Genomic DNA, 23,138 nt, shown 5'->3' on the forward strand with positions numbered 1-23,138 from the left:
ACGTGAGCCGTGACGCGAACATTTATCTCTGTGGGAAAGCCATCTACCTGAATAATACCAAACTTGGTTCACGTCACAGGAATGATCAAGCTTTATTGCATGGGTCAAAAAGTTATCTTCGTAGGACTGCCAGAGCGTTGAGCTAAGCTCGAATTTGATTGTAAACAGACTATAGATTGTTTTTCATGTTTTTCGAAAACTAATTTGAACTATTACATGATGACCTCGTGCCTTGCGGCGCCACGCTAACAATAGTGATATTGCTGCAGTTTTTCTCCCTTTAGAGCTCACTTTTATGAAATCACCAGGTGGTAGAGGTGATGAGTTAATTGTGCTAAATGTTCTAGATACTCCTTAATTTCTCACAATTTTCAACATTGGGTTAGTGCATGCTTTTTTATTGATTTCCTGCTCCTACAACGACCACCAATTTTCGCCACGTATCGCCGCCATCGGCACTTCTTACGCAGTCGAGCAAGCACAGGCGAAGAATCTTGCAAGCATCTTTCAGAAGCAAGGCATGTTTTTTCAAACATTTATTGTGATGCTAGACACGTTCTTGGTGCCTTTAAAGCATCTTGCTGTTTTTGTTTCGTGAAGTGGGGAGCTGCACAATGAAAGGGCAGTGAAGTGTAAATACGATGCAAGTGGCTGATATGAGCACGGGAACAGTCTCATGTAGCGAACATTCTATGCCCGTCTCTTTCATAGAGACAGGCAGGCTCGGGCGAATATGCTTTGCGGTCGCATCAGTGAAGCAAAAGTTGCAAGAATAATTGAAACTGCGCACTCGCGTATAGAATTTTATTGCACGTGTTTGTAGCATGAAGTTTGAAGTTTTCTAAAACTTTTTTTTCACGTCTGTTCAAGTGGGCTGAATTATGAGAATGCGTGACAGTGCAAACACCAATGTTCTTCGAAGAAAAACAAGGACAGTTGTTCACAGTCATAAATGTGTGTTTATAAAAAGTTGTTAACAATTTAGAGTACTTGGTACTTTACTATGAAACAGCTGAAAGCCGTCCCACGGGCATCACACTTGATGAGGCCGCATCGACAAAAATTACGGCCGGGCAGGGCCCGGCAAGTGGCAAATCATATGTCGTGTCCGATTCAGAGGTGTTATAGAGCTTGGAAGTCATTCCTCAACTACTTGAGCTCTGTGCAAACCCACTAGGTGGCGGAAAGATTAAGAAAGGAAAAGAAGACAACCACCCGTTTGTAGCACGAGGCCAAAAGGAAATACTCATCACAAAAGAAGTCCTTATTAAGAGGAGACATAATGAGTTCCCCAAACTCGAAAATATTTTAATTACGGTTAAGAAAAGATTCTTTATACAGGAAAAATTTTAAAAAACTTAAGTGTTTTGTAAATCGAAAATATTCTCAACTATGAACGAATGCACAGGACTACTTCGTAATATTAGATCCAGGGAATTATTTCAGTTCCATTCAAAGCACGTTTACCGTTACTCACATTTCTCCAACTTACTTTTCAACACTCAACATTGAGCGTGGGCTCGCGCGGCAGTTGCGGAGTCACCTAAAGAGGCGGTGTGCAAGATGTCCCCATACAAAAACATAGTAAGGCGAGGTATGGGTGCAATTATTAACCTTCGCCTGAAGCACCTTTTACCCTCTTCATAGGGAATCTTGCGCACATCCATGCAGTCAATTACTAAGGCGTCGAAACACACGGTAAAGGACAAACGCGTCTTAGTGAACACGGTGATCACTAAAATAAGTACGTTTGCTGGAAAAATGCTAAAAATCCCCTCCCCTCCAAAAAATGCAGCAAGCAAAAGCTCTACAATTGACTCGGCAAAAAATTAGGTTAAAATCTTTGTATTGTAAGCGGAACTGGCAAACCTTGTTAGCTTTTAACATCGTTGTTTGGTTTGTACCGTTATGAATGAATGCATAGCTATCGTTCACATCTCTTCCTTCCAATATCTTAAATGCCCTTACATAAGGGTGTCTGCTGTAGAACATTCCTATTTTTCAGCTGTAGTAAAAAAAGAAGTATTACGGAGTAGTCTACATTGATTGTCGTTAAAACTGTTGACGTAGCATAATTAAACAGAAGTCAGTATGCACCAACCGACGCCAGTCCAGATCGCTTCATCCGGACAACTTGCAGAGAAATATTATGTCGGCGTCTCATCGGATCCATGTGAATCGACCCGGTGAGTCCTGAAATTCGTGTCTGCAACAAGCAAAGGAAATACAGTGGGTGAATGAGAACAGAGAGTCATCTTTGCAGTTTCACTTGTTTTAAGGTAGAAGTTCTTTAAGGGCTTAAGTGCCGCAGTTGCCTGTCGTAGCCGCCCCTTGTACGCAACCTGTTTTCTAGATGGCGCTCCCATCGCTCGCATCGTTTGAGATCTTTCGCAAAGAGACAGACAGACAGACAGACAGACAGACAGACAGACAGACAGACAGACAGACAGACAGACAGACAGACAGACAGACAGACAGACAGACAGACAGACAGACAGGCGGGCAGGCAGGCAGGCAGGCAGGCAGGCAGGCAGGCAGACTGACTGACTGACTGACTATCTGATGGAAGAACGAACAGACAGACAAACAGACAGACAGACAGACAGATAGACAGACAGACAGACAGACAGACAGACAGACAGACGCACGAACGAGAGACTGCTTAACCCCGTTCATCATTTCACTCCGTAAATAGGCCGGAATGTTTTTGAGTTATGCAAATATTTACTGGCAATTTTCAACTTCTGATGCAGGCGCAATGTCTTTGTTTTATTGATGTGAGGAGAAGCTTGAAAATGGGCTAGTTCGGTAAAAACTATGAACGTGTCTTGCACGAATTTACCATGTGTGTGGATTTCAATACAGAATGACTGGGCCGGCTACTCCAAAACTTTTGAAGGTTTTTGGCAAATATCCCACGGATTTCTCACGCCAAAACATGTAGCAACAAAACGGAGGGAAGCGTAAACTGATGGGCTCTTTTGTTTTGTCAGATACACTATTATTGAGAACTAACAGGTAATAATGCCATCGAAAGCATAGGGGAAGGTCTTACAAGTATATGTAATGTAACTTTGCCGAAATAAAAAAAATAAGTGGATAAAAAGATAACTTGCCAGGCAAGTTATGTTTCTGTCCGCTTTTATTTTTGAATTTACATTACAATTACCTATTTTACCATCCCCTATGCTTTTCGATGGCATTATTGTCTGTTAGTTCCTAATATTACAAAAAGGGATGCTTCAAACTGTCAAGCGGCATATTCAGCGCAAATATAATACATAATTAGGAGAGTGCAAGAAATCGCTGAGCGTTAAAAGGGCAGCGCCTTTTTAAATCTGCACAGCAGATATAAATTCACCACCTTTCAAAAAGTGTTGATTTATACCATATTTATGCGCTCCCTGAATTCTATATATGATGTTACCACTGTATAAAACTGCATAAGGACTTGCTCATTGCTTTATGCAATGAAATATGCCTAGTAAATGTATATGCTTTGGTATATGTGAAGCAAGTGAAACGGCTGCGAGCGCATCATGTGTGGCGTGTAGTCACGTGTAGTCACTTGCATGTCACGATTTCTATGATAAGGGTCTGTCGCTTGTGTTCGCTATGCAGTCTTGTCAGACTATTCCAGTTTTGCCACATGTCATGTGAATGAAACCACCGCAAGAGCAGCAAGACCATGAAATGTATATCATGACATTGAGAACATAATTGTCCCAATTTTCATGTTTTAGAAGGCGTTTATGCTCATTATAAGGTCATGTTATGCAACACCAATTTTGGTATTGATACCATTATCGAAAAGACCAGGAGAGCTCAAAGTTGTAGGCGGCCAGATAGATAGATAGATAGATAGATAGATAGATAGATAGATAGATAGATAGATAGATAGATAGATAGATAGATAGATAGATAGATAGATAGATAGATAGATAGATAGATAGATAGATAGATAGATAGATAGGGATGCTAAAAGTCGCCAAAGAAATGTTTCGAGAAATAATGAAATTAGAGCACATACTGCTCAGCATAAAGAAACTTTATGCAGTGCCATTTCCAGTAAACAGGGCTCTCTTTTTATATCTCAATCCCTAGTTCGCCACCTGCGCTCGTCTTGTGTCCTTCCTATGCTTTGTTTTCGTGTTTTGCGCTGTTAACCTCAACGAGCTATGAGTCGTTACTGACTTTCTCCGCTTTCAAAACTAAGTATCTTTTCGAAAGACACGTATATGTGAGCAAAGATAAGGCTTTCCCACAAAAATTCGCTGAGGGGCCCTCCCATAATCCTCATGCAAATCGATTCTATAATCTTCCTCTGGTATCACAGCCTGACACACTTGGCTGAGTCAGAAACAATTTTGGAGCTCTTAGGCTTAGCCGTTAAAGAAATGTGTTATATTCAAATGCAACAAAGGGTGTCAGAGCTGCAAAAAACAACAATACGAGAAGCTCGGTACTGTAAAGTAGCGTACATTCTTCGATAATAAGACAAGGTAAACAAGATAGCAGCAACAACGCCTGTCAGTTAAGACAGAAGCTATCTGTTCCATTCAGAGCTTATTTTCAACATTCCCAAACTCATTAGCGCTGATTGTACAGAGTGAAGAAGTCCTGTTGTTACACGGCAGAAAAATAATTCAAGTATATTCGACACACCGAGAAAATATTGGACTAGGAAATACTTAAAAAGAAGCTCACATCAAAACCGTGGTATCAGTGTGACTTTTTTGAACGTGATAGGCCTCGATTTCTGTACTAACTTTTGTTTTTCAGTATCAGCGCTTGACAAAACTGGTGCATTTGGACGGGACATATTTAGCGCAATAAATAATAAAATGTGTCTTCGCAGTGTTCTCCACATTGACACCTAGTGTTTGCCGCTTTTACAGATGTGCGAGAAGTGCCGTGACACATAATAAGGTTATTATAATATCGATGTTTGGTGAACGACCTTAGGAACCAGCCTGATTGTGTTGATGGTTGATGTCTGATGGACACGTGTTAACTGCAAGGCTTGTGTATGCGCTAGTTGGTCATGCATGACTACGAAATCTTATATGTGCTTTTGTTCGTTTCCGAATAAAATTCCTTGGTAGTAGGCACCAGTCCTGTCAAACGTGTTTCTTCCCGTGCCTGGTTCGCGCATGGATGCGTAGTAATAGCGAGTGCCTTCTTCGAAATGCATAGACTATGTATAGTACCGCTGAAAATAGGCATCCATTAAGCATGCGTATGTATTCATAATTAGTAATACATCCATATATGTCTGGATGTCTTATGGCAGCTGAAAACAGAAAGTTTTGAAAAAGTCATTCTTCTATAACTGCTGAAAGCTTCTTTATTTCATCGTAGAAATAAGACGAAGGAGCATTTTTTATTCATGAACGAATAGCCATCTTTGTCAATTTCAAGTGCCAGGGGAAGACCCTAAAGAGCACCTCAGCCAGTGCTAAATACCTCAATGCCACACGCCTTAAATTCTCCTACTGATTACGTTAGCGTGCTCTGAGATTGTCAATGTTTCAATCTTAGTATAATGCATAAAACAGAAGGTACTATTCTTAACATAAGTAATTGTCTCTTTTTATTAGGTCTTAATAATAAATCTTCGTGTAATCTTGCGGTGGGGCACATACACAACACAATGAAGCAGATGACACAGCAAGCTCGGGTCTCTTGATTTTTTTTGTCCTTCATGTGTGTTGCGCTGTACGTGTACCCGAACAAATTAACACACCAAATATTAGCTTGCTGTTCAAATTCGCCTAAAGTTACGCAGTGTACAATTCCACTGCGCAAAGAAATATAAAAAAATCACAGTGTATCCACGGAGCGAATGACAACTACTAGGGCGAAGCGCCTTTCCATTCATTCGTCCGTGTGTCCGTCCATCCATGCATGCGTCCGTGCGCCCGATCGCGTTCGAGAATGCAGAGACACGAGCCAAGGAAGCCGAGCACAGTCGTCTTCAAAGCGCCCGCCACTCTGATTCGTTCATGTCCCACCAATGATCCGACACGTACGGGGACTAGGAGACGGAGAGAAACACTCGTTCTCTGCGCGCTCTGACAAAGCGCACGCACCAGCCGATCAGAGAGTAGCGGCACTTCGGAGAGCAGCGGCAGAGTAACGCCATCTAGGAAATGAGAAGAAAAATAGTCATTCACTTTCTTCGCCTTCTTTTCTTTCTCGTCTCTTCTCTCGGTTACGCGTGACAAGTGACAAGATTAGACTAAGAGGGACTTCGCCCCTAATACTACAATTTTCTAAGGGAGATTGAAACACGTGTGGCGAAATGACCTGTATACATAATGTACACGGGGAAATGACATGCATATTTTCGGAAGCTCAAAGTAGGAGCCAACACCTGTTTAACTGCGTCGACAAAGCCCTGCGACTGTGGTCTATGTCGTGACGCTTGCGGCTTATGGCATTGCACGCTAGGTGGTCGAGCAAGCGTCCGTTCCGAAGCTAGCCTTTGAACAGCACGTACCAGGAGGTCCAGGGCATCTTGTGTCAGAGCTTCATCTGTCTGGATGAAAGCAGAATCATCCGGTAGTACAGAATTTGTAGTAGCATTTCAGTTTTTATCGTTTAAAACAGTGAAACCCGGCCCTCTTCATACCTAACCCTACTTGACGTGCCACCAAAATTCTTAGAGCCACCGAAGGTAGAACTGGAAAGCTTCATGTTTTTTTAATTGTCGTTTTACTGGCGTTATTACTACATTAGTATGCAATTTATCAGTATGTATCAAGCCCCGAACTACGATTGGTAAACATATCTAACATTTACAATTACAATTCTCTTTCTTGCGCTTACGAAAAGCAATGTCCTCATTTTTTTTGGTGCAAAACAGGCGTATCGCGCAATTGTTAAATAACGAGCTACAACCAAGTTCAACGGCCGGCAAATTGCACTACGTGAAAGCCTTTTATTCGTATCCGCAGGGTCTTCAGTCATGACATGCATTTTTTTCATCAGACAAATACATCAGCAGTTAAAGAGCCAGTTGTATATTGTAAGGCAAGAGAACGAGTAAAAAAATTACGCAAACAAAATGAGCGCCGAGAATATAGAATCAGCACAGGTGTGGTGCGGCGGATTTATTGGAATCTCGCAAATTATAAACTCTAATGATGGAGAAAAAATCGTGATTAGCCCTTGTGCTGCTTGTATTCGCAAAATTACGGTATTGACGGTACATTTACTGCCCTAACGTCTGCAAAATATTTTCAATTTCAAAGAGGAAGATGGCTTAAGAAGGAGCGTGCTTGGCATGCCGAACCAAATCTTAACCGAAGCCAATCGCACCTCGAGCCTGTGAAATTGACTAATGAGTTACCAGCTAGTCATTGTTTTATTTTTTTTCCTCTGGGCTTCAAGACCTTCACACGATGCTCCCTTCTAGTTTTTAAGGCTTGTGAAAACGCATGAGCTGAAAAAACAGTGCGTAGTTTTTTTTTATAACAATAGTCACTATCCTTTCTGTGGTCATCGCAGTCCAACAGACGCTTCTACATTCCTTCATTCAAGCTGATGATGCGTTTGCTATGGCCTCGACATCCCAAAAACAAGTTATTCTCATGTGCCTCCCAAACTTTCTCATTTATTAAGTAAAATGAATTCTTTTACAAGCACGTGCTGGAGACCTTGAAAGTGTGTCTGCTTAGCGGTGACGTTCGCTAAAGTGGTCGTGCGCTGTAAGACCTTACATGCTATGGTATCCATCGTCGTGCAAACAAGATTGTTGTACAGAAGTTTTATTAACATAGTAGGTACTTACTCTATATATTTTAGGAAGCTAACAGATACGCATTGTCAATCTCACCCGTATAGGCTTTCTAGAGGCCCTTTGTCCGTGGAACATCGGATGGAAGCCACTGCTAGAGTAAGCATCTCGCACTGCAGCAATGTCATGCTCCCACATTTCTTTTTTTACCAGCACAAAACCACTCAGATTTGTCCCCGAATTTTGGAAGTCCGACAGGTCAACTGTGTGCAAATCCTGCATAGAGAAATATAAAAGTTCAGTGAGAGGCAGAAACAAGCAGTCAAAAAGGCAGACAAAGGAGGTAACCAGGTCCACCGGTCGTTTGCTACTCAGTCCCAGATACCGCGTGAGGGCAGTAATGAAAAATTAGGTTGTTCGACAATTAGAGCTTCTCGACCAGTTTAACATATTTTACAGCAGAGACGTTATGGTCGAGGTTTGTTGTGCATTGTCAATTTAAAATCATAACTGCAATGAACTATCACGTGCTAAATGCCCACCATAGAATTCTGTACAGCTGGTAAATAAGATAGGTTAAAATGATGCGGGATTTTTTCAGTGTCTCTCACACATACTGCGTGCTATAATATTTCATGTCAAAGAGCCTGGAAAAGTTTTGCTGCTTTGGTAGGATAGCTATTACGAACGAGGTTTACCATGCGTGGTAGGTCGAAGATTCTCTTGAACCAGCACGCACCCAAGGACCACTCAGGCATTCATTGCAGGTGCCTAAATAAACATGAGAAAAAGTGCCACTGGCTCTGCAGTGACTCAGCCTTGCACTGTTTCGAGCAACGTGTGGTAACTTTATCGCTGCGTGGTAATTTAGCCCTGCGCCACATATATAGACAAATTCTGAAGTTGTGGGCAGAACTAGAGCTCAACACGTGTGCTCATATACACATACTTTGAAGATTTTTCGTAGCTCACTCGTACAATAACCCTCCTAGCGTTCAAGCATATAAAAATAAAAACAAATAAATACCCAACGTGAATAAATATGAACGCAATGACGCACATTATACCTACTCAATCTGATTGCGAGCGGCATTGCTATAAAGGATATTTCCAGAAAGCACACTTTTCTTCCCATCATGAGTGCTTATTTCTACTCTCAAGGGCTATAAATGCAATGCCGAAAACCGGAGCTGCTTAGCGAACTTGGTGGCATTCTGTCAAAAATTTCACCATCTTTTGAGCAGACAAATTAGATGTACGGTTCACGCAAAGCACTCCCTCCTAGTTCTGGGGAATATATGCCACAATAATATCTAGATATTTGGCCGACGTTTCACCGCATCTGCCGTGAATATCGAGACTTGCAATAATTTCGCTGCTTCCGCATGCAAGCAACCGCCGCGTGCTGCGAGCGGCGCAGCCAGTGTACCGGTGAAAAGAGGTTCGAACTCTTCTCAGTCCTCCGTTTTTGAGTAACTGTAACATTTCGTAGATGCCACCTCTCCCCACGCCTCCAGTAAAAGCAAAAACACCAACGGCAGCTTGCACTTGGAGTTCCAAGCGAGAAGCAAGTGCGAAGCAGGTCAGCGCGTGCGCTGTTACTCTTTAGTTTTCTCGTTCTTTCTTCCTCTCTTTATTTTTATCTCTTCGCTTTGTTTTCTTTTTGCCACGTTTATTCCTGTTTATTTTTCTCTGTTTTTTTTTCTACTTGCTACGGTCTTGAATTTTTTTCCCTTCCATCCTTTTTCACTGTTTCCATTTCTTCATTGCCGTTATTTGAGTCTGTCTCTTTAGTGTCTTTATGCCTTTTTTTGTCTTTGTCCCTCTTTTTTTTCTTTATATACTTAGATTTAATCTCTTCATTTCTCTACTCCATCACTTTTATCCTTGCATCTTCTTCTCACGCTGTTTTCCCTTTCACATTCTTTTACTATATCATGCTATTCAAGGCTTTGCAAGCGCGTTTGGATAGCAAAGCTCTTATAATGATCGCCTTCGGGTCACGGAAACATCGGTCCATGTCCCACCTCAAAGAACTTTAACGCGATAGCGTTAAAGAGATTTTGCGGAAATTCTGATGTTCGTGTCAGCGTTGGTGTCGGCATCGACGTCATTGGCTGTGAGCGAAAAACCATCCTCTTGTCCATGGCAGCAAAATAAAGAAAGATGCAAATGAAATAAACGTTGACAGTTGTATTTGACAGAGGATCGAATCCAGACGATTTGTGTTGGAAGCAGGAGTTCTAGCAGTCACGTGCTTGCTAGTATAAACATAGAAAAAAACCTTGCTTCACGAACCACGCATCCTGTATACCGAGGCTTCGCAATATAATATGTAACGTTGCCGTAATGTTGCGTGATAGAGGGGTTCATTGCCAGTGGGCGTCAGAGCATGTGATAAAGACTTTGTGGGTGAAAACCGGCTATACATTATAAAAGGCACACGCGTTATTGCGCGTACTCCCTTATTACCACGTAATGGGTGCAGAGCAGGCTCGGGAATATTGCAAGCTCATAAATGTTCGCGGTTTAAAGCAAGCTACGCATTACATAGAATGCAGTCACATGCGAACGCTTCACTGAATCAAGACAATTTCAGCTTTATCGGTTGCATTGTAATAACCGAAAATTCCAACTTCTCGAGTAACATCCTACAATAAAAAGTATGCACTAAGTGAAGTTCGAACAAGGGATACAATACCACTATCGCGTTCAACTCTTAAAGCCGAAGCTTAAGGATCCGCCAGTTTTTTATGTTGGCTTTTCTTTCTTTCATTCTTATCAGGTTATTGTATCCCGCACAGGGCAAATTGGTGCATCTGTTCAGGGAGTGAAACAAAAGAAGAAGATGATAAATGAAAGGACAAAGAGAGGTTTTAGAACGACAATATTTTGGTTCACGCATCAGAGATCCACCTTTAGCTGAAAAAGTTCCGCGCCTAAAAAGCTGTGAAGTGCGTCTAGGTAGTGCAAATTTTGTGACGAACTGCAGGTGCAGGTGCGTGTTAGGATTAATACGTGCTAGTGACAACATAAAAGTGTTTGGAGTATGGGCGACATATTATGACGAGACACCTCCCGACTACCAACCAGAGCTTCGTATATTCAAAATGTGTAGTGCCTTGAAAAAACAAAGGGGGGGGGGGGTAAATAGCCTTGGCATTCCCGCCTTTTCGTTATTTTTTTTTACATCTGATGGCATTCAGCTGGAAATGTAACTGACCTTATGCGTCATTTAAAAAAGGACATAGCTACACCACATGCATGGTACGGATACCACAGCGTCCCCTATCTTTCTTTTCCCAGTTCCGGCCTAAGTACTCCGACGTACACAAGAATTATCCCGACCATCACAGGACAAAGCAAACGATTGATATGCACATTTGACGTGCCCATGGCTACAAGTTTCCATTTAGGTTAGCGCTTGATTGAGAGAAATCGAGTATTTTCGTACCTTTATGTTACAGCACAAGAGATGAAACAACTGCGCAAAATAACTCCTTCATGGTTGTGGTGCTCTTTAACACTGAAATGTGACACGGTGCAAGCTCCCTTTAGCTGCCGCTTTATTTCGACTCTTGTTAAAAGAAGTTAACAGAAAGCTTCTGCAACCAGTAGCAATATAGACGATGCGCAGATGCGTAGAAAACTCCTAAACAATTCACTGCAGTAATGCTTATATGCTTGTGCAAATTGGCGACATTATTGGATGCGGGGATGCAAGATGTTACAGAAATCATCGGTCATCAGAAATCAGGTCTGTAACTTGAATTGTAAAAAAAAGCTGCAGACACCGGCGAATAAAAAAATACACAATTTCTTTTGCCCCATCAGAACAGGAGGAATATTTCAAATGTTCACATGCTTGTTATACACCCCTTTCAATGTTTCTGCGAAGGGAATCCCCGTACGGTGGCAAAGAACGTTACTTTAAAATACATTTGCGTACAGACATGGCACTTTGACCAGCAACTCCACTGCATTTATGCTTCAAATGACACACAACTCAACTCCAGATAGTGTCACGTCACCAGACACCTCACACTCGTGTGTGTGTCATGCCGGTTTCAGGGGCGAAGCTCCCTAGGTCGAGCAATGTCTCCTGTCCGTCGGCGTGACACGTTAGCACTGGAAGCGCCCGATGAAGGGTGGGCTGGAGCCAGCACTCGCTCTTGGCGCCAACGTTTCTAGAACTAGGTAAGTTGCATAACTGACCGGTGTTGTAAGAGCAATCCTGTAAGAAATTGACTCAATCCAAACACAAACTTGAGAAAAACGATCTTTTTTTTTTTTTACCGCTACCGTTTGCTTGATGGAACGACGCATTAGCTTGTATAGTTTGACAATTATTCTTTTGCCGACAGATCTCATTTCACACAAAAAAGAAGATATTACTTGTATATACAGTTAGCATGTAGTGCCATCATCACTATCATCATTTCTTGATGTCTGCGCCGCACCTCTCGTGCAGCTGATGCTAGCTCAAGCTGCGCGAAGATTAGAACGAGCTTCTGGCCTGGTGGTTTGGACGCTGCAGCGGCCGCCGCTCCGCTTCGGTGAATCGCCTTGGATAATAAAGTGGCTAGAGAAAGACATGACCACAATGGCCGCCGTCCCGTCTTCCTCTCTCGCTACATTGGTGACCCAGAGAACACGCGCTTCGCCGAGCGGCCCGCTGCCATACTTCCGCAAATGTGCCCTCTAGTACCGCCGTTTCACCCGTTCTACCCCTCAGCACAGTTTATGCGGCTCGATGCCAATCTCATGGTCAAAGGCATCAAGGCGCAGCCGATGATGCACGCGGTCCTGCTCGACGCCCTCCCGGTTGAGCTGCGTCATGTAGCCGCGGAGGCGTCCTCCAGCCCATGCCTTCCGGATCTCATGACCAACCTCCGGAGCCTTGGAAGGGCGACGCCACAAAGCAACAAAGTACCTTGAATTCAGACCTGACCCTCTTCACGACCCAGGCGACAAACGCCTTTTCGCGTACATCGGCAGACCGGTCACAGTGGACCTACCTACCTGCAGTGACTTCCTAGCACTATTTCTACCACGGCGTTTCCACGCCCGTCAATTTAGGCACCTGCGCCAGCATGTCAGCCACACTGCAACGCTCAGGTCGGTGTTCCATCGACGGCTACGTCCGCGCCAGACCTGCCAGCCCACCGCTCTTTGTCAACAGCCATGTCGGCACCATGTGCGCTGTTGGAGACGCCGCCGCGTCCTTTACATTTCAGTACTCGGTTGTCCTAGTTTCACTTCACTGCATAGCACCATCTCGCCACCATCACAAGCTCGACCTTTTCGGCGCCCTCCCGCGGCTCCACCTGTGGGTACCTTTGTCAGCCGCACATGCTCCGAGAACCGGCTGTGCTCTCGAGTGATCCCGCCAAGTCATCGTGAGACGCACGTGTTTATGACCACAGCGACCCGGCGCCTCCTTCTTCGTCCCTTGCGCTTCTCACAGAGTCGCCCACCGGAGATCCGCTGCTTACCCATCAACGTTGACAACCTGGACTTCCCAAATGAACACTTTATGGATTGTCGTTCATGTACATAGCATTTGTCACTCTCTTTTTTTTTCATTTGCCTTCAAATCGCGCAAAGCGCTAGGGGGTAGCCCTGTAGTGTCATCATCACCATCATCATTTATTGATCACTGCACCGCGCCTCTCGCGCAGCTGACGCTAGCTCGAGCTTCGCGAGGATTAGAACGAGCTTCTGGCCTGGCGGTTTGGACGATGCGGCTGCCGCCACTCCGCTTCGGCAAATCGCCTTGGTTAATAAAGTGGGAAGAGAACAACACGACTACGTTGGCCGCCATCCCGTCTTCCTCTCTCGCTACAAGTAGTTGTTAGACAGTCCTGTCCGGGCAAACTCTCAGAACCACTATAGGTGAGCTTCTCATTACAGATGTCAACTTACGACCAACGCGAATCGGGCTTGGTTGACCAAGGCCTCCTGGCTTATCAGGTCGGGCCACTTGAGTGGGGCCGCTTCCCAAACCTCCCGGGTGGGGTTCAGTTTTGTGCTGAGGCGAGGGGTTGACTGGCGTGCCAGCATCATGAAAAAGATGGCCAAGGACCTCTCCACAAAATGTGGGCAATTTTCTGTATATGCAAGACTAAAGTATTATAAAACTACCATGTACAGCAGTGTTTTGGTGTAAAGGCGGAGCAGTAAGTGTTCCTCTACCTTTTTAATGGCCTTACAAGGTTACGAATAGATTACGCAACCGAATCATAAATACAGTATTTTTCGAAATGTTAAGGAAGGACAAAGGTTGGGATCCATTTTAGAAGGTTCTGAACTCGTTGTTTGGAGCGTAGTTAACGGCGTTTGCCGTTTAATTGCCTTCAAAGTTCATATGTACAACCTCGAGCTCATCTGGTCCTACGAGGATGAGATGGGCTCGAGCTCATATGGAGCTTGAAGATCTCATATAGAACTTGAGCTCAAATGGACTTCGATGGGAGTCCCGACCTTTTGCGGTTTTGTATAACATGCGATACGCCAGTTAAGGCACGTAGCCTTACCTGGAGTTCAGGTATTTCTGTAGGCCCTTTTCGAGTCGTTAATTATGACGCGTGGAATCTGGTTTGCGGTATCTAGCTTGATGGTAACTTCCCCCGCATGTGTTATGTTCTATTCTGGGCGCCGAATGTGATGCCATTCACCGTGACATTTCGGTGACCAATTGCAGCTGTGAACCACCCTCCATGGTGAGGGCCTAAGGCATCCATGTAAAAGATGCCGTTTAGAAAATTGAAATTGCTCCAGCCACAGTTCAAAAAGAGCCCGACGTTTCGGGACCGACTCGGTCCCGAAACGTCGGGCTCTTTTTGAACTGTGGCTGGAGCAATTTCAATTTTCTAAACTTTTCTACCCAGCCAGACAGATTGCTGTCAAAATGTTTACGTTTAAAAGATGCCGTGTTTGAACCCATAACGGTGGTCCAGTGTCTCTGCCCGCGCTTGGTGCTTGCAACTTTAGTCATGACGTGCCAACTTGGCTGAAAGAGGGTGCATGTGGAGGGCGTATCTCCAGAATTCTTGGATGCTTACGCGCTCTTCCGTCCTCGCTTGGTTGGATAAGTTGTCGAGGTTTTAGGCACCAACCCAACGTAGTCTTTGAAAGTCTCACGTATTGATTGAACATGTGTGCATCGTGGAGCTCTGTCAAAGTATTTATCACTACCATCCTCATAAGGCATTCTTCACCCGCCACTTGAAGCAGGTAGATTGGAAGCCTGAGGTTTGGTTTCGAATAGCTATTCAGCTCCATTCGAGAGCGCATGTAATTGTGTGGTACACACTGACAACCCTTGGTACGGGCGCTGTAATTATTTTTAACTTAGGCGTCTGTTGTCTCAGGTCGCATGCTTTACTCAGGGTATGGGGGTCTCTCTGGCGCAAGTGTGCCCTTAATTGGCTATGCTTTATATGGTTTTGCCTGCTTCAACATCATCAAAGTGCTTGAAGAAAAAGAATAATTCTCTGTGGCACGATTGTGCGATCAAATGCTCAGCTATTTCTGGTTTTCCCACCTATGTTGAAACTTATTGCTATAGTATGGGTGCCAAAGTGAATTTGAATATTGAAGTGCGAGTGCAAATTGAATATTTTTCTAAAGTTTCTCGAATACTTCTAGAATTCTTTTCAAATACTTCATGTTAAATTCTAGAAAATGTTGGAGAGGCTTCTAAAGTTCATTCTTATGAGATGACAGTCTTCTTTTTGGCAAAATTGATGAAGTGCTTGTAAGGTAACGTTTCGTAGTTGCCTTATAAAGAATAAGGCAATGCACAATTGAATTTATATATGCACGAATGTGTTTATATACACGATTTTAAGCAGCGTAAGAGTTCATAAAGTTTCAGGTCAAAAACAACTATAAACAAGCCCTTGCCTCTGCCACATCTATCATCTCCTTGTTAGAGTCAGCCTTTTCTAGAGTCAGCACATTTGCGACCGTGGCATAGCCAGAAAGGCAGCTTTCACGCAATAAGAGTGTGATGAGGTGAAACATATTAAAAATTTGGAGGGCCCCTTTGGTCAGAAATTGACCGTATTTTTTGTCTTCGGTAAGTTAAAATAGTTCAAATAGCAAAATTTGTAATACAATATAAATCGAATAGCGAACATTATTCGAAAGATATTCACAAATATAAATATTAGTGTACCCCTACTTATTATTTACTTCACATTTTTACACAATATTTTGTTCTCGGTAGAAAAGACATGTGCCGTTCTGAATGCTGTGCTAAGGCCACAGATCAGAACTCAGGCACGTGCCTAGAGCTCCACGCATATTCTTCTGTGAGACCTTCTATATTACCCGTTTGAATTCAAAATTGTGAAACCTCTTGAATCAATTTTCACTATTGAAACTTTACTCTTTGAAGTAGTTATGCTAGTAAGTCTTAAGTGTTATAGCAATAATTTGAGAGTGAGTGTAACGATGTTAACTCCCACACACAAGAAGAAAGGATCACAGAGACAATTTTCCAATGCAGGTTCATCTGAGAGGCAGAAGAAGGAGCAGAGGGCTTGGCTGTGGTCGTGATGCAAGGAGGCCACAAAGCTCCTGTGGAGTGTCCTTCAGCTTCAGAACAAGAGCCTTATAGTAGCCCCGTGTTGGAATATTTGTGCATCAAGAGGACAAACAGGTGCCCCTGAACAGGGCTCTAACAGTGAGAAATTTGAAGGTTGTGGCTAGTGATTGTTGCTTGAAGAGGTACTGACGCAAATTTTCGTTTTGCAATATTAGCATTGTTGACAGCCTATTAGTCACAATGTGGCGGATTGCTTGCTGCAGCATGGGACAGATGGACAATTTCTGTTTGTTTATTACAGACTAGTTTTATCTTGGCACAGCTCTGAGAACACGAGCCACCGGATGCAACAAATTCCAGCTAGCGAGCAAAATGGAACACATAAAATGGGGCTTCCTGGCGTAAGTAGCACTAGCACAGCAGGTCTATCAGTAGTGAAAGCGGGTGGTGACAACCGACACAGTAATCAAGGCGCTGAGGCAAACAGCTCGCGCTCGGCGCTTCTGGCTTAAAAGATGGCCCAACATGGCGTATTGTTCTTCTTCCTCCTTACACACAGAACACTGATGCACTTCGGTGCTGGCTGCATCGTGTGCTCACATTCTTTTGCTGCTGCATATGCAGCGCAATGTCGTTGTCGTTAACTTGATTGTTGTCGTTTGGGTGCAAAGATTTTCTTGAGGCATCCTCACGCTCCACATGTTTACATCAGGCATGGACACAGCAGTCACTGAATAGTAGCCTGCTAGCACGTGTGGCCAAAAGGCAACAACTACTATGATGTCAATAATGTAGCTGTGCCAACTCTGAGCTCGGCAACAATGGTGGCACCTGGAAGTTGGGACTCAGCTTCAGGTCACTCTCAGTAATTCAAAGATGCGAGATACGGCATATAGCACTGGATCAGGCACGCAAACTTCAATATTCATATAATTGACCGTCTCAGCTCTAATTGTTCATCCAATTTGTAGGTATACGCATGTTCTAGGGAATCGATGTCGAAGGCTATATGAGCCACTGAATTTTGTGTCAGTACTCTTTATGACATTTTGCTTTATGTTTCAACTTACAGGTAAACAAATAAGTAAAGTATTTAGTAAGTGCTGCATGTATTTGCCCAATACTGTGCAGATGGTTTTGCAAAATTTGTGAATCGGCCAGCGGATATGCATGCACCTAGCAGGCTGAGAAATATAGAAACACTTCATTGCAAAGTGTTTAATCATATAAATAAATTCGAGGATGCAAAAATGTTTGTCTTGTTGTTTTTCTCAAATGTCTCGACTCTACATTACATACAACACTTTGTTCCATTCATTTAGTCTACTGGACTTTCGAAGCACCATTAAATTGCCCATTGTGGCATATTCGTATTTTTTACACTTTACAAACTGGCAATGCCTTATTACCATGCTTAGGAAAACATTACTTATGACCCTTACTACTTGCCCAAAGGAACCAGGGATGTTCTGCAGAAGGACTTGTTCTTAGGCTAGTTTATGCTTGCTTAAAATTATGTGGTGTGTGGTTTTGTGTGAACGTTTTCTCTTTTTTTGCACTACATCATGATTTTCAGAAGGAACCGTGGAATTCTTTGGACCCCTATCACCGATATTACCCACAAACCCTATAACTCGTGTATGGCCCGTATACCCCTTATGCCCCGTACGGCCCATAAGCCTTGTATCCCCCATATGCCCCATATGACCCATAAGCCCTGTATCACCCATATGCCCCAATGGCCCATAAGCCCTGTATTCCCCATATGGGCCGTAATCTCTGTACCACCTGTATTCAATAACATCGTATGATACGGGTCCTATATGTATAGGAATTTTCAGTAGAGACCGCTGGCATTTTTGGGATGTCGCAGTTCACACAGGTAAACTTTGTAATAAAACAAGAATGGTATGCAGTGTCTATATATCATGTTGAAGCCACATGCCTAAAAGACAACATTCGGCTATTTCACCGAACTCATTCAATAATTCGGGCACACGTCACGAGCTCAGCCATGTTGCTTTAAATTAACACCGACAGTGCCATTGCGCGCTCCTGAAGCGGATCGCACAAGTCATGTGGAAAAACTGCGTCTCATCGCTCTCATGAACTTCAAGCCCACGCTATACTTCAGCTTCCCAGAGCCGAATTATTGTCTTTGAAAGCCATACTGTTCTTCAGCTTCTAGTGCCGTCAAATACACTATAGCGTCCTCATTTGGAGATACGAGCGGTGTGAACAAATGTAATATTGCGTGGGAGATGCGTGGAGTCAAACCCGGCATCACACCACGCAAGCTTTTGCACTATTTGGTGGCCGAGAGCAAGCAATTTCTTCAATTCTAAAGCTGCAGGCTTGGCCTCAGCTGGTCGCAAGTATATGGCACGCTACCATTTGAAAGAAATCATGTCAAATACCTTGTATGAGAACCATTTTGCAACAAAAATATGTGCCAGAACTCAACAACATATCGAAACCGATCTCCAATATGAGTATAACCGCGAGGCCGATTATGAAAGACTATTGTTTTGCGACAGAATAAAGTTTTTTGATTCCATTTCATTGTTTCATAATATTGATTGATTGATATGTGGGGTTTAACGTCCCAAAACCACAATATGAATATGAGAGACGCCGAAGGAGAGAACTCCAGAAATTTTGACCACCTGGGGTTCTTTAAAGTGCACCCAACTCTGAGCACACGGGCCTACAACATTTCCGCCTCCATCGGAAATGCAGCCGCCACAACCGGGATTCGATCCCGCGACCTGCGGGTCAGCTGTTTCATGATATTAGAGAGTTTTATTTTAGTGTGCGAGACAGCCTTCCGCACGCAATGGGCGAGAGACAGCAATACTGCGCATGCGCTGAACCTAGGAGAGATGCGTGCGTTTGAGCGCACAAGAGATGCGCACGCCATATGTTGGCGCCGACGTTGCGCCAGCTACGGCCGCGGCCTACCTAACCGGAAGCTGTCTCGCGAGATCTCTGCGGCTGCGAGCGTCGACGGCATGACTTCTGCGAAAAAAAGGTCGCTTCCATCGGCTACTGGCGTTCATTTATTCGCCTATAGATGACGCAGAGCAGCACTCAAATTCAAGGCTGTTTACGCCGAAGCATACTCCATGTTTCGGTTGTTCCATACGGTAAAGTAATGCTGTGTGCGACAGCCTTAGCCGTTAGGTATCCAACGCGCAGCGCGCTTGTGTTCCTTAGGCATTGCTCGCGGTAAACTAAACCTGTCTATTCTATCAACGAATGGTGGCCGCATTGAGTGCCTCGTGAAAAAAAATGGCAGTATATCCACGGAGTCAATGATGGAGAGTGGGGCGAAACATCCATCCGTCCATTCGTTCTTGCTTCCATCCATCCATGCGTCCAAGGACATTCCAAGGACTAAACAAGAGGTGCCACATGCACACTCTCTTATGGCTTGCGCTACGTGTATACTTCCCACGCTTAAGCACCTCGAGCTCATGGTATATGTATTCATGGCACTGCGGCTCAACGCTTGCTAAATCTTTCTAAAACCAAGGAGGTTACGCCCAGTGAGTATAACGTAGGGAGCCTTTCTTGTCAGATACGGCTCAATGTACATGCGAATGGCTGCTAATGAGGAATGAGAAACAGGAGAATGCAGCTTTTAGTTAACGCGCACGCTGCGAATTTTTTATTGTTAAACAACGCACAGTAGAAATCTCCCACTAGCACCACCTTGCAGGTCAAAACGTAAGACTGGTTTCCCACTACGACTACGACTACTTCGAGGGACGAACGAATGCCCCTTAAAGGAGCTTCGATACACAATTAGATTTTGGTGCTCATTTGTAAGATGTGTACACTGTCTTCACTTGTTTTAAATGTTTCGCTTGTGTACCAGGTTCACCAGCCGTACAGACGCAGCCTGACATTGCAAATAGCTCGCAGGCTCCGACCTTACGGGTGCTCAGGGCGCACAACTACATCTGTCTACTAAAACGTTTAAGCACCCCTTCGCGCACGATGTACCGAGGCAACACCCAGATAAATAATATATTCAAATATTAGGAAACCCAGGTTTGTTTCATGCTTCATCACATGCATGAACGTTCCAACAGCTGCAAAAACTGACGCCTCATCGGTGAGCATAATCAGTTACGTTCAATGACACGGCATTCTGAAACAAATAACGGAGACTTCAGGAGTGACGCCCCGTTTGCGTAGTGCTGTTGGAACCTGCAACTACATTTAGGCGTCTTCTGAAGCCGTCAATGATTGCTGTCATTGGCCACTATAGCGACGTTCAAGTCTGCTGAAGGTATTGCATAGGGCAGAACCGTCATTGTACATCCACGCTTATTTGGTCTTCGAAGATCGATTGGGTTGGCTGACCATTTGAAAGGTTTCCGAAGAGAAAGAACTTGCTGAGCCCGTCTAGAAAATGACCCACTTTTGTAGTTTCCTTCAAGGTTATTGTTTCAGTACATGCCATTCTTGAAACTTGATTGGACGAGGCGTTTTTTTTTAATTTTTTTATATGAAGTCTTCCTCATCTGCATCAAAAACACTCAATATTTTCAATTTCTGCTTTATACTCTTTCTTGACTCTCGTTTTTACGTTTATTTGTTGTTTTTTGTTTCCTCTGACGTTAGGCTCGAATGTCTGTAGCGCATCTACCCAAGAAAAAGCTCTCGAGAGAAGACTAGCGCTCTTTATCAGCTCAGGCAAGCCATTGAAGCAAGCCCAGCATCTTCAGATGGCACAGCGCGTCGCTCAAAGGCACCTTGCACACGTGTCGCTCCGGCGTGAAGACTAGACGTTACAAGGGGGCGTAGATATGAGGTTCTTTGGGGGCGATACATCTTTTCTACCATCCCTTTCTACTTCTGAATGCAACTTGCCAAAATATCTTCTAGGGCATCGTGCCCAACTCATCCTTCGCGCGTTCCATACTGCCGAATTCCACCACTGCTGCCAATTGTAACGGCTGGTCAACACACACAATAAATGTACACTTAGGACACTTCTTTAATGCGGCAGCCAAAAACACCAGCTTTGATGATGATGCCTCAATCATGCCCGCTTTAAGGAGCTTCGATACCAGTGATCAATTAGATTTTGGTGCTCATTTGTAAGATCTATAGACTGTCTTTACTTGTTTTAGATGTTTCGTTTGTGTACGTGCAAGTTAAGTGTATATTAAACTTCCCTTTCTGAATCACCCCTAAAATATATTTTACGCCTACAATACTTGTGTAGCTAAAAGAGAGACTGACACTGGTATTAAAATTAACAAATCTTTCCTTAAGAATCCTAAGGCGGCTTAAAATCTCTTATACTTTTCGGCACATATATCTTACCTAAGTGATGTCGGCTACGCTGCTACAGTTTTAGTACTACGAAAACTTCGAGAAACCTTTGCATTACGTAGTCATGTTCGTGATTGTGGCACTAAGCGTTTCATATGCACCGAATTTTCGTACATCATCGTTAAGCATCATCACTATAAATAGAAAGGATCACGCTTACCAGTGTAGTGGTGATGAAGTTGTGGTACTCATTGATTATTCCAACTTTCTGGGCCTGAAAAGTGATAAAAGGGAATTTCGCTTGAGACAGAGAGAGAGGACTCGCGAGGCTTGTTTGTGTGTCCTCAAAATTTTTCAGGGGCCTTTGGAAAACAAAATATTCATAATAGGAACCTATAGCTGTATCCCAGTTTTCTAACAGTTTTCAAGATTGGTCATTCTCAAGTCATCTGACGGCTTATCAATTGTCATGTGCTATAATTATCGGCGTATTGATTCTTGACATACGCTACCACAGAGTCGATGTTTTAATGAAAACATTTCAAAATGCACTGCTATACATGTTTCCAAGGAAGAGAGACCTAATATTCATGGACAACTATTAATTCCCGAGTGTGTTCAGAAAAAGCGTGCGGCTATTCGACTGACTATCTGGTAGTTTTTTTTTTTGTGCATGACACCCCCAGTGTACTGGGCACATGCTTTCGCCAAAAGCACTTCGGAATGTACAAGGTGCCCTTCAATTTCTTTAAGGAAATATTTACAAAGATTAGTTTCAAGTAAACGATCGACTGTTTGTTAATGATTTTTTTTTGTATTTGCTCTAACGTCCCACGGATTCTTTCTGCTCAGCTGCGTCAACGTCACGACAGCTGCCTTGTGATTATGGAAGTTAGATGGACAATTGATCACCCCCCACCGCTGTGCAGTCACGTGAATAATAATAGAATGTGAAAGGAGAGGCCACAGCTGACCCCATTCCAGGGCACGAAAAGGGGGATGAATCGTACACTGTAAGCAAAAACTATCCGAGTTTGGGGTTTTTGCGGCTCATGACCTCTGAAAACTCTCTTGCGTTTAAAATTACTACCTCGTGTAGGAGTAAGAGATGGTACATGACATTGTTTTACCACCACCTCTCAGGCAAGTAGTAAAATGATGTCAAAATCCAGTTTTACCACGTAGGGAGTTTTCTATTACGTGATTTTTAACCTGCGTTTCAGACTTTATTACCACGTGACTGCAAGGTGCAGCTGCTTCGGTGGCTTTTGCCCCATACCCCCATCGTGACGCTCTCAGTGAATCCTAAAGGTACGCGAGGACCACAGAGGTTTTTTTTTTTTGGCATCGACGTGCCTCAGGACAGACCTCGAGTCAGCGCACTTTCACTGGAACTGAGGGCAGCATAAGCACAACAAGCGAGAACAGCATTCTGTGAACGAAAAAGAAAAAAAGACAGGGGGATCTCAAAAGAAGAGAAAAAAAAGAAAGAAAACCTGCTGCGGAAAGTTGTCCTGCATATTTTCGCAATTTGTTGGCTTTTGCTCGGCGGTG

The 23,138-nt window shown here is 43.7% G+C and overlaps 1 protein-coding gene across 1 annotated transcript in view; it reads right to left on the reverse strand.

Annotated features, from left to right (window-relative positions):
* Window positions 1-23,138, reverse strand: part of LOC119185398 (glutamate receptor ionotropic, kainate 2-like) — a 135,142-nt gene that overhangs the window by 25,454 nt on the left and 86,550 nt on the right. The window contains exons 5-8 of the mRNA XM_075894627.1: window positions 21,805-21,858; window positions 7,841-8,017; window positions 6,377-6,541; window positions 2,102-2,206 (exon numbers count right to left, since the gene is read on the reverse strand). Of these exons, the coding sequence (XP_075750742.1) occupies window positions 2,102-2,206; window positions 6,377-6,541; window positions 7,841-8,017; window positions 21,805-21,858 (501 nt within the window). The remainder of the gene's footprint in view (window positions 1-2,101; window positions 2,207-6,376; window positions 6,542-7,840; window positions 8,018-21,804; window positions 21,859-23,138) is intronic.

This window comes from Rhipicephalus microplus, chromosome 5 (genome assembly GCF_043290135.1).
Source record: "Rhipicephalus microplus isolate Deutch F79 chromosome 5, USDA_Rmic, whole genome shotgun sequence".
NCBI classification, from domain to species: Eukaryota; Metazoa; Arthropoda; class Arachnida; order Ixodida; family Ixodidae; genus Rhipicephalus; species Rhipicephalus microplus.